This window comes from Balearica regulorum, chromosome 3 (assembly GCF_011004875.1).
Source record: "Balearica regulorum gibbericeps isolate bBalReg1 chromosome 3, bBalReg1.pri, whole genome shotgun sequence".
Classification (NCBI taxonomy): domain Eukaryota; kingdom Metazoa; phylum Chordata; class Aves; order Gruiformes; family Gruidae; genus Balearica; species Balearica regulorum.
Window position 1 is genome coordinate 108,868,509 of NC_046186.1, and position 12,649 is coordinate 108,881,157.

The 12,649-nt window shown below is 42.7% G+C and overlaps 1 protein-coding gene across 1 annotated transcript; it reads left to right on the forward strand.

The window, feature by feature from the left end:
• Positions 1-4,157: 4,157 nt before the first annotated feature.
• Positions 4,158-12,390, forward strand: PCARE (photoreceptor cilium actin regulator). Its single transcript, XM_010303874.2, has 2 exons — positions 4,158-7,924; positions 12,261-12,390. The coding sequence occupies exons 1-2, from the start codon at positions 4,158-4,160 to the stop codon at positions 12,388-12,390; spliced, it is 3,897 nt and encodes a 1,298-aa protein (XP_010302176.2).
• Positions 12,391-12,649: the final 259 nt, after the last annotated feature.

Consider the following 12,649-nt stretch of genomic DNA (forward strand, 5'->3'; position numbering starts at 1 on the left):
TCAACAACTGATTTTCCTTGTCCTGCTGCTGTTAAAAAATAAAAAGGCTCTGTTTTTGCAAACCAGATTTTTGAAACCATTGACTTCATATTTATTGTCTCATACAATCAGCAACTGAAGCAATTTATTTCAAAGTTAGAAATAAAGAGAAGGCATGAGTTGAGCTTCAGACAGCCAGTTCTGAAAAGTTTATCCTTGACCCAGAATCAAGATGAATTTTGCCTTGCACTTGCACCATCACCACCAGTAAATGCTCTGTATAGACTCACTGGTTTCATTTAATTCTTTGCAACTAGATTTCCTTCAAACCATGAAACCGTGTAACATATTCCTTACCGTTGTCAACAGGTTTCCACAGGGGAAACAGGATGAAGCTTTGTAAGTATTTCTGTAAGCGATTACAGAAAGGAGGGAATCTCCTCCATCTCCCAGAACAGTGTCAGCTCTGCAGGAGAAGCTGAAATAAAAAGCAGCAACTTCTTATTTATTTAGTGATATCTAGGCCAACAATATGAACAGCTCCCTGGTTATATTCAATTTGCTGATATACAAGAAGAAAAAGCAGGTTTCATTCAGAGTAAAATAGCTCTTAAAAGCTGTTGTTATCCCTCAAGCTCTCAGTAATTCCTCAGTGAGCAGAAATTCAGTTTCCCCAGAAGTCATCCACAAATACAAACCTTAAATTTTTAAGACCCAGTATGAGCATTTATGCACATTCCTCTTTTAAAGCCCGCAGTCTCTCAAAAGGAGTCCCTCATTATCATTTTTCCTTGTTTCCATAATTTTTAAGGTCATGTTACTAGTTTCACACTGAAATTTCAGACAGTATTTAATCATTTGATTCTTCCTTCATAAGGCCCTAAAATCCATCCCGTGGTTACGGCATTGGCAACACCTCTGGGATCTGAGTACCGCACACCTCCGTCCAGGGTCAGGCCTTATTCTTGCCTTTTCTAGTGCACTTATAGTGCCACTTTCAGACTAACCTTTGGGTTTCATCACCTGTTGCACCAGCTATGTCTGACAGGGTTTGAACATTTCAGTTGTTCCCTCGAGGAGTGCTATATGATCAGGCAGCTCCCTCAAAATGAGAATACTGCCAATTTTAACAGTAGGAAGAAAGTATATGAAAGGCAGAGCAAAGGCAATTTACGCACAATTCACATCCAAGGGAAAGCCTCCTTTCATTCTTAATTATCTTATTTTTGGTGCTTTCCTAGGGTCTGTTCCTCAAACACAGTTTTGTGTTCATCTGGGGTACTTGTAAAATTGCTCGAGTCAGCAAGTGCACAGGTAGCAGCACTGGCGTGTCTACTTGAACACGGCCAACTGTTTCCTTTTCAACTTGTGTTCTGCAAACAGTAGCGTCATAAACCAAAGTACATTACTGTAGAAACTGCACCAGGAATGACATCGGCATATAGCAGCCATACATTACAGATTACAAATTCATCTAAGCCCCTTATGCTCAAAAATACTTCCTTGTCATTCTCCTCATCGATACTCTCTTCTACCACTGTTCTTGTCTAACTTATCCATTTTGTCTTCTCTTCTGTTGCATGACCATGAGACAAAGAATTTTCCTTAGCATTTTCCATGAGGTAAAGCTTTTGGGATTTTCTAAAGTGCCTCAGACATGCAAAGCAATATATAACTACTTAGTAACAAGACTATTGATGAGGAAAATGCAGTTTTGTAAGCGGTTGGAAACAAGCACATCAAAAGTTCCTGCTCTCTCACAGAAGCTAAAAAATTTGGCACAACATTAAATGGTCATATTGCATATATATGCAAACTGCAATTAAAGTTAGGATAAAACAGAGGCCTGTTAACATGCATTTTCTATGACGCTAGATCTCTAATTATAAATAAATAATAAACTGAATATTGGGTTAATATTAATATTTAAAATAATGAATGAATACATAATAAATAATCATAAACCAGGATTTTGCATTTTTTTTTAACCATACATGTATTTCCAGTAAGATGTTAATGCATGGCCTGCAAATAACTAGAAAAAAACAAACAAAAGTTGCATGACTGTAAAATCAAAGGAAAAAGTGAAGGGAAGAAGAGGTCCACTAAGGCTAGTTGCCTGATCTGCTGTGTTTTCCTTGTCTTACCGTGGAGGGCTATAGCATCCTGACCATAAGGTTCTCTAGGATGAAGCAGCTGCTCCATTTCTCCACTTTGAACACATGAGATGATACATGCCTGAAAGGGAATGCAGAAAGAGCTGGGACCATTGTGTGGAAACCACATTGTGACGAGACACAGAAGCAGCCAGAGTGTGAGCTACATGACTTGCAAGAAGCAGAGCCAAGAAGTAACCACCTGATGCTTTCCAGAAAAGCACTGAGGGAATGACTCTGCCATCATGTATATTAAGTACAATCTATGTGTTCTAGAAAAATTACTTTAGAGAAAGCACATAGAGTTTTAAAAATTTTCCTAGGAATCACTGTCATGCCTTGTGCCCTGTAAAACAAGGTAATTTTGCTGCCCCTGTTGAACAGAAAAAGAGATTTGAACAGTAAGGCTACAGAGAATAATGACTTTCCATGCAGATATTCAGCTATTGCAGTCCAGCACTAAGGAATGAATCATGCAAGCAGTTCTTTAAAAGTCTGAGAATGTTTTATTGGCGAGATACTCACGACCACGCAGTTAGAAATCACATTGCTAGAGAGAAGCAGTAGGCTTCTAGCCAGAGTTGGCCACTGTTGTCTGTAACCTTTGCAACACTGAGAAATGGCCACCTTCAGTAGAAAAGCTGCACCTAGAGATTAAAAGACAAATCTATTTAGGCCAGTCTGAGTAATGAAGAGAGAAAATGGGGGTGATTGCTATTATCACCTTCATCTACATACCGCCCTTCATAAATAAATACTTGGAAAAGATAAATATCTTCTGCTTCAGCCAATTCCTACTTTGGCTTCTTTAATTTCTCTTTCAGAGTAGTGTTATTCTGTCCTGACCTCAGAAGTGATTCAAACAACAGTTCTTTTTTTCTTTTTTCTTTTTTTTTTTTTTTGTTTCAGAAGTGGGTCTATATTTTTGTTAGCTTTTTTTCTTGGAGTTTTAACCCATAAAGTCTTGCTGGTGAAAAAGAAATAAAGGTAAGCAATCACTTTTGTGACTTCAAATTTTATCCCAAGACACTCAGAGGAAGGAAAAAATGAATTTTTATTTAATTTTTTTTCTCATCTGAAATTCTACAGTTTAGATCCACTAGATGCAGACACCCATCTTAACAAGATATGCAAAACTTATTCTACAAATACTGTTATTGTGCAGTTTGGATTTTCAGGTTGGGAAGCTATCTGGAAGATAAAAAATACTTTCCAAGAATGATCACCTGAGGGGAAGAAAAAAAATCAAAATCTCGTTTGGAAGTCTTAGAAGGAAAAAGTAAGCAGCTTGTCATTTCCAAGTAGGGGAAAATTTCGAAGACCCTCAAGGCAGAAGTCTAACAGGTGTCTCTAATCTATTTGTTTTGGAGTCTCGTACTCTCCAGTGGGTACGTACTCGGGCAAGGTCACCTTTCTCTTGGTTAAGAAGTATCTAGTGGCATTTACATGCCTGTTCAAATAGTTTTCCTTTAAAAAGGTTTCAAAATACAGTCTGTTCTTTTGGATCTCTGCATTCAGTTGTATGTTGTGTTTTGGCAACAGGGAAAAAAGGAGGGACAGCTACAGAGTCCTTTTGCCTCCCGTAATAGTGCAGAAAAAAATCTTCCTTTATAAATACAACACGGGTGCTGACTGGCTGGTGCCTGCTTACCCTAATGAGCTTAAAATCTTATTTGTAGTGGACATCTGTCAAGACAGAAGTGAGGCACGCAAGTCCTCTTAATCCATTAGCTCTAAATCCAGCAGAGCTTTCACACTCCTTTTTTGAATCAAAGAAGAAAACCTGAGACAGAACGTACAGTGGAAGAGTGCACAACTTGAAGAGCAGATCCTAGGCGGTAAGCACACGAGATATCGAGGCAAATGACAAAACTGACAGCAAAACTGGGATCTTGATGGAAAACTCATGAGAAAAAGGCCAGTCTGCAGTTCAGGATGAAACAGTGAGTTTGATTCTTTGTTGTGTTTTCCCTTGTTCGTCTGGATTTTTAATCAAAAAATAAAGCCAAAGACAGAGAAAGGATGGGCTGCACACCTTCTCACAGTGAGATTGCTAATACTATTGCAAGAAGTGGTTTTAAGGCTTTGAATAAACCCAAAAGTATTTTGCGTATTGATCCAGGAGATAAAGGAATCCCTCTGCTGATTAAAGGTTCATCTTGCTACAATATTGATGAATTCCACCAATATGGGATCCAGAGGAAAGATTACCTGAGAGACAAGGAGGATAAACTATCAGAGCAGGACAAAAATTATAATTTGCAGTTATCTTCCAAGGCTCATTCAGATCCCCAGATTTCCAGGGAGGACAAGAAAATTGAGAGGACAGCCACAGATGCTGAAGTTGTTATGTCCGAACTGATTGAGTCTCAAAAACACATCACTGAGGCCATACAGATCAGAAAGCAAAGCTCCTATGAATCAGAAGCATCAGCTTTCATTTGGGATGACAACAATGAAAGTAACGCAAAGCAAGTCCCAAAGAAAGGAAAGAAGCAAAAAAATCATAAGCTGGCAAAGCAAGGTCGACCTAGCAAAATTAAGGAAAAGTCCATTTTGGCCCCATGCGAGACAGAGAAAAAGGTAGATTTCCCAGAACTGCTTGTTAAGGCTCATCAGAGTGCGTACGCCTACTTAAATCCCAACCTCTCCAAGTATGAAACTATCCTTCACATGGCCAGCCAGGCTACCCAAACTCAGCTCTTCCTACAGCAGATGGTAAGCTTTCTCATGCTTCGCTTTGATGAAATCAACCAGCTCTTGGAAGAAATTGCCAACGATGGGGAAAATCTTCTCAAAGATGTAGGTGGGAATCTGGCATGGCCAGCAGAAAAAGGTGATTTGAAGGAGCACCCTGATCTTCTGCAACAACTACTGCAGTATACGATCAATAAAATGCAGTTACTGAGTGGGACACTGGCCTCCCTCACCTCTGACGCCCTGCAGGAGACATGCAGCTACCTGCAGTCTGCTGCAAGCAACTTGGAAGGAAAACTGAAAGCAAAGCAGAGATTTGATGAGCGCCTGCTATGGACGGTAAGGCTGCTTGAAGCCTCAACGGTGGGATCTTCTCAGTCCCACAGTGATGACAGGACTCTCTATTCTGAGGACAGTGGTATTGGCGTGGACAATGAATCCCTCAAAGAGTTCAGTGCTCTCAGCCAGCATGGAGGACAAGCAAGCTGTGCTTCCCGTGCACATGGACATCTGTCCCAAAAGCACATCAGAACAGGGGAGCACCTGCATGATGGGACAGTGTCACTAGACACAGCTGCATCCCATGACTGTGCACTTGAAAGGCATTTTAAAGATATATTTTATTCACCTGTCCAGAGTAGGGGAGCAAATTCTTGTCAGGGTGGAGTACCAGAAGGCGTTTCTACTGTGCCCCAATATGCAAGCTTGAGCAAAAGCCGTTCCTATAACTCCTTCCAGTCTGACTCTACTCAGGAAGGTGAACATTTCAAAATCTGCGAATCAGCAGATTTTCCTTCTGATGATGATGATGACGATGAAGGGAGCACCCTGGAGGAGGATGATGACAACACAAGTTTATCGGAAATGGGGAAGGATGCTCTGCCGAGGAGGCCCCTGTCTTCACCTGCAGTCACTGATAACGCACAAAGGCAGTCCATCAAGAGGACGGAGAATGCAGAGACAGAGGAAATTATTCTGAAGATGAAAGATGCCATCAGTGAGAAAATCAAGTTTGTCCCAGCTAAATCTGGGCGTAAAGAATGGATAGAGGATGAGAGCGGAAGAGCAGTCCTAACAACAAGGCCCAGTACAGCAATGGGCAGCCAGAAAACCTTTGGGAAACAACGACGGTCCAGGTCAGAGGAGTCCCTCAGAAGCCAGGCAGAGGACCCAACCCTTCTAGAGCTTCAGAGAACTCAAAAAGAGCTCAGCAAAAGGCTGGAAATGTTTTATGGAAAGAAGGATACAGGTAACAACCCAGAGCCTTGGAAATCAAGAACAGCACCTTATTTGCAGGATGAGCAAATTACGTCTAGGTCCTCTAGCAAACTGAAGGCGTGCCTCTCAAAAAATTTCAGCATCCTGCCTAACCAGGATAAAGTCCCTTTGTTCATGGTTGATCAAAATCCTGCCCACCAGCCAGATGACAAAAGAGGCAGAAAGCCTTTAAGAGCTACTGTGCCCACCCAGGAGACATCAGGAGGCAAAGAAAATGAACCTCCTGGAGCACAAATGTTCGGTGGCAGCAGCTGTGCCCCCCGACAGTCTGTCAAAAAGCTTATTGAAACGTTCAGTCCTACCGATGATCTTATAAAAGCTGCACCTTTAAGATCTTTAGGACCAATAAAGTGCATCAGAAAATTTGGACTTCCAGTCATCCCACCCACCATTCCCTTTCAGAGAGGCCTGGCACCTTTAAATCTCAAGCATCGTATTTCACCAGTAGAAGACACAAACCCTTCAAACACCAATGGAGTTTCTTCTAGCTTTCCAAATGCCTTTCCTCCTGCACTAGCTGCAGAATTAAGCAAGAAGGACACAAAGGAAGAGACTGATGAAGACATTGAGAACCTGCCACCACCACCCCCTGAAATGTTAATAGATACTTTTTTTCACTTATCTGAGCCTGAAGAAATGGCAAGAATAGAAGGAAACTCTTCAGAAGATGCCAAAAAGCCCACCAAAACAGAATTTCATGCTACTAAGAGATCACAGGTTTCCCCAAAAATGAAAGCCTCCCTTCAGTCCATTGACTTATTGCCAAGTAAAAATATCAGCGGCCCCAGTGCGATAGCTAATAAAGGTCTAAGGAATACCGGAGCAGAGGACGAGAAACTCCAGAGGTACTCTCTGGAGCTGAACCCTACCAATGTGCACATCCCTAGCCAGGAGGAGATACTGGCAAGCCAGAGAAAAGAGGCTGCGGATTTGTACAAGCAAACCCATAAAATTATTCCTCTTCAAAATCCCAGTGGGGTTTCAAAACCACACAGCACCAGCTCAGAGAGCAAAGAGCCCGATTCACCTGCGACTTCAGTGCAATACCAGAAGCACAGTTCTCCCAATTCGCTCAGGAGAAACGAAAAAGGCTCGGCATTTGCCAGGAGGGTCTCCCCAACGAGAACTCCTCCTTCTTCTCCACCAACTGAGAAACGGCTTTTTGGCTCCCCAACACACCACAGACACTCTCTGCAGGCTTTTAGCAACCCACAGCCAAGCTCACCCACCATGCAGAGGAAACCCAGTCCCCCCTCTAGCCCCAGGATGCCCAGCCCACCCTTGCAGAAGAAGCTGCCCTCTCCGCCACCCCAGCGAAAACCACTCAGCCCTCCTGTGGGGCACAAGCAAAGCTCACCGACACCGCACCGGCTCCTAGGCTCCCCAGCCTACCGCCGAGATGCAAGCCCCCCTCCATTCCCCACTGCTCCCTCCCCACCAACCTCCCCATCCCGCTCCTACAAGGGTTCAAGAGCTGGGCTGGATGCTGGGGACGAGCTCTCCTCCTCCAAAAGGGGCAGCAATGTTCGTTCGATATTTTGCCCAGCCACCTCTTCCTTATTCGAAGCCAGACCTCCACTGGTACCCACCAAACCCACTGCAGAGGTGACCAGCCAGCCTGAAGCGTCACCACTTTCCCAAAAGAGCAGCCTGCTTTACCGGCAGCCCGGAGACCGGACCAGAAAGCTGTCCCTGAGCGCCGCCAATCCTCAGCCGTTCGTGAGAAGAAGTTTCTCTGACCGCCGACCAGGGGTCCAGTTTCGTCTTCCAGCTCCTGTAACAGCCGGCAGTGAACCTGCGCTTAACCAAGCAAGGTAGGAAACTTTCCACTTTAGGTCAAGAAAGCAGAAGTATAGCACTGCATTGGCTTTCTAAACTCCTGATGGGAATTTAATGTCGTTAAGAGATTTTCCAGAAAAGTGCCCTGTTCATGTGCAGAACAGATGGCTGGGCAAAATAACATTATAGTTGGACTAGATGATCATTTTACGTCGCTTCCAACTGAAATATTCTTTTCTATTTTATTGTCTTGCCCCAGATTTCAGCAGACTACCAGTCTGAATAAAAGGAAGAGTTAACTTTCCATGGCTTGCTCAAGCCTTACACTTACACATCTGCTGTGACAGGCACCCAGGGAAAATTCAGTGTTGGTTTCATGGCAGGGAACTCCCCTTATTTGTCTGGGGGCTAAGGACATCCACATTCAATTCTTAAAAGCTCTGAGGTTATAAACATCTTTAAATAACCATGAGAAGGTAGGCTTGGACCAAGAGGAAGGTTATCTTTCCTAACATCAGTCTCTAAGCCAGTAAACTGTTCAGCTGAAATCTGTATTAGAACATTTCAAATCAGCTGGCAAGAATGACGGACAGATAACGTGTAGGCAGGATCTGTATGGACATAATTATAGCTTGAAATTTTGAGCTTCTCATGTAGGCTTTCAAATCTAGGTGCTGATTTAAAGTCAGATGGGTCCACAGCCCAAGCCGAGTTTTCAAAGTGGAAAAACCTCCCAAGGCTACTGGAGATTCATTGCTCTGAAAAAGTCAGTTTAAAGAAATCGAAGCATCAACACACACCAATTCCATGTTTGCAACCATTGATGGCCATTTTTAAAAAATCTGGGCTTAGTTTTAAATTGTCTCTACCACTTTAAAAAAAAAAAAAAATCACAAAACCAGCCAGGAAAGAGAAATGGGTATTTGGGAATACTCAAAGATCAGTGTAACAGCCTAGAAGTACAAAGTGTTGTTATTCTAGTTTCTTAGCATCTTAGGATGTTTAAGTCCATTAAGCTGTAAGCTACGCAAGAGGATTAAGACCCTTCTCAGGTAACCTTTCCTCACGTGAGGAGTATTTTTACTCTTGCCACAGAGCAGCTGAAATCACATAAATCATCCCCATGAGCAGTGATTGCAAGACCAACCCTAACAGGAGCTACACATGTAGGGCAAACCACTGAGGGCCACTTGTCAGTGGAAAAGGCTCTCTGAAACCACCAGAGAAATGAGTGCCGTGGCTCGATCTCAGCAACTGGATATGCTTTCCTGACAGTGCTTCCATTATTCTCTTGTCTATTATGTTTTTAGGTGAGCTTAGGTTGTATCTCCTGTGGTATCTGTCAGTCCTCATAAGGAGTTGGTGATCATAGTGGATCATAGGAAATATGTGCATGGGAGCTAAGCCCACTGCAGACAATGGAAATATTGAGAAGCAGAAAAATAGATCCCATGAGGTATTAACTGTAAGATATTTCTGTTGGGAAAATCTTTTCATGAATTAAAAATAAATCCATGGAAAGTTAGGAATTTCTGTTTTAAAATGTTGTTTAGTTGGAACCTGATGTTTTTTACTGAAGAGCTATTCAGCATTATATTCTGACATTTGAAGATTTCCTAAAAGTCCTGTATATTGTTGCTGGGTTTTCTGGTTTTGTTATGTACTGTGTGAAGTCAGCTTTGTCTGCTCCAGTGCCTGCTAGCGGAAATAAATGTTTTCAAAAGAGGCTTTATGTCAAACCTTGCAAGGCAAAAGCCCTGGTGGTTTTATGGATCAATTTTAAAAACAGTCTATTACAAATTGTTAGCTAATTTATGCTTCAATGGGGTGTATTATCTTTCTATTGAAGTCTGTCAGAGCATAGAGAATAATACAAAAAAACCCCACTGTAAATAAAATCATCCCTTTCATGAAAAAAATTATATATCCTAGTGTTATGTTATACAGCATTTTGGAAGAACGATATATATCCGGAGCCAAATTCAGCTTACCATTTATACAAACAGACATCAAAAGTAGCTCTACTGAGTTGGTACAAATTTATATCAATATAAGCAAAAGGGAAATTTAGCCCATTCATTACCACATGCAGTGATTTAAGACGCAATACACTACTGTCTGCTTTCTTACGCTTCAAATAAGCTGCCTGGAGTAAACTTTTACAGACCTTGCATTGCATGGCCTGATACAAATATCACAGCAAATGTGCCAGCAGGGAGAGAAGGACCACTTTAGGAATCGGCGCGCAGCAAAAGCTCTGAGAGCCCCTCACATCACTGCTGGTCGTCTCCTCCTGCTGAGGACCGGAGCAGTTGCCACAGCTGTGAGCACCACATCTCCATACACAGATGACAACCTCTGCTCTTATAACAGATGCCACAACAGACAAACCACCACGCCCTGATCCATCTTTCTCCTTCAAGTTCATTAAGCATTCAGGGCTTCCTCTGCTTTGCAAAAGGGAAATTTCAAAATGTCTCCCTAAACCAGATGCTGTATTTGTAAACCTCCTCATTCTGGCCATGTTTGCATCTGGTCTCAAATTCACAAACTATTCCCACCAGCTGTCAGCCTGCTTTCCTTCATTCCTTCCCTTGCTCTACCTCTTGTCTCCAAGTATGACAATGCCTTTTTTTTGTCTTTTTGGGGGGTTTGTGTGTGTTATTAGCAGCTTCAAGTGCTAGTCACAGGAGGGAGAGGAGAGAGGGCCAAACATGCAATAACATCACTCTTTTACAGGTAAAACACTTTGAAAATCAGTGAGTTAGCCAGTGAGCATGCTCCCAAACTCCAGGATATATCCCTCCACTTTTTCCATGCCCAATTAAAACATCCATTTGCTGAGAAGCAGATTGCTAACGATAGGAGCAACATGTTCCTCATCAGGCAGCTGAGTCCCCTCTCCCACCTACCCCATTTTAGCAGAAACACCCCAAAAAAGAGGCAACTTCCATCTCATTTTGCTAGCTGCAATTACCAGGCAGTAAATGTCAGTGCTATGCACAGATTTGCGTGTCTTCTGCACACTCGCCGCTCCCCTAGAAAGCAAAAAGCACTCCTTTCCCAAGCATGTCTCCTGCCCATCCCATGCTCTAAGGAATATCAGGATTTAAAATATTGTCAGTCCTAACTAGGGCTGGAGCTAAAGCTTTGTGTTTAGTGTTAGGGTACCTGGACAAGAGTTTCAGTTTGAGGTTTCAGTGCTCACGTTAATGCAACTGGTTCCCATTTGGACAGCCTGTGCATGGACAGACTGAGCTAACTTTGCTGGTATCTAAGCTTGGTCATTTGATGGCAATCGGCAGTTATTGGCATCTTATCAAGACATGACATGTACAATTGCTCTGCTCATAGAAATCCTGTTAATCTGTAATAGGATTTCTACGTGTGCAGTTAAACAAAATAATATTTCATTGACACCACTTATCTCCCGAGAGGTAGAGCAGAGATAGAAGATTAAACGCTATTGCCTTTAAGATATTGTTCAAGGAGAGCTTGAGAATGGATTGGGTTGACTACATCAGGCTGAAAGCATGCAGCCCAAGTGAGACCTTCTGCACTCGCTGGATATTTGAATCTGGATTAGTTTCATGACTTGTCATGTATCACAAATCTCTTCATTCAGCAGTTCAAATCATTAAAGTCTAGCAGTCAGAATAGGAACATAACAGCTTGCCTGTAGCTGAAAGCTAGTTCAGTTTAGCAGTTTATGTACTTAAGATACAGTAATGATTCCCAGCTAACTCTGGAATATTTCCTCATGTTGAGCTTAAACCACTTTAATTAGTTACAGCAACACAGGGCACATTTCAGCATGAAGGCCTATGGTGTGACATATTCATGAGTAGCTCCACTGCTATAATTAATCTTGATTCATAAAGTCCCTGTGCCCCTAGAGATTGCCAGCGCGACCTCAGGAACATCATTTACACATTCTGTGTCTCAGTTCTCCTGTTTCCAGAGTGGCAGATTTACACCACCAGAATGCACAGCCCACAGTCATGCTGGCATACTCAGAAATCACTGTAACCACGCTAAGCAGATGCGTAACAGAGGTAAGACCTTTCCTCCAGCAGAGTCTGGAACAAGACTTTTCGCTCAAATCTGTCTCTCTCTGCAAGTGAACCCAGATTCATACTGATCCCCTGTTGAACATATGAAATGTTTGCTTCCCAAGAGAGTTTTTGGGAGGGGACATCACAAGAATAAAAACTGGATGGTGTGTATAAAGAGCATATATACAGGAGGAGACAGGGAATGACATAGTACCATGCAGCATTTGTGCTTTGTGAGTTAACGTGGTCTAATCAGCACTGCTTTAAAAAGTCACAATTCATTAGCCTCTTACCTTAAGCATCTTTCCTTCTGCAGCTTGGACGAGAGCCCTAGAAAAACAGGCGACTCTTGGAACAGTCCTTGCGCCCCCGAAATCAAAGAGTCCAACAGATCCGCTTCCCACCCCGAGCTCTATGTCGTGGGCCAGGGGCTGCAGAGGGACTGAGAGCAGAAGCACCCGCAAAGGCAGAGGCACGAGCAAGGCCAGAAGCCCCGGAGGGAGGAAGCAGCCTTACCAAGCCTCCAAAACGTGGCTTTGTTTTTTCTTGCAAGGAAACAGTATGATGGCATTGCATATAAAAACCCAAACTGGCCCAAACAACCTAAGGAGGTATCAGCAGAGTGGTAGCCAGCTGCTTCTCCTTTGGATTGCATTTTATGGTTTAAGTCAAAGATTTACACTGAGCGAAAGAAATACTTCATGG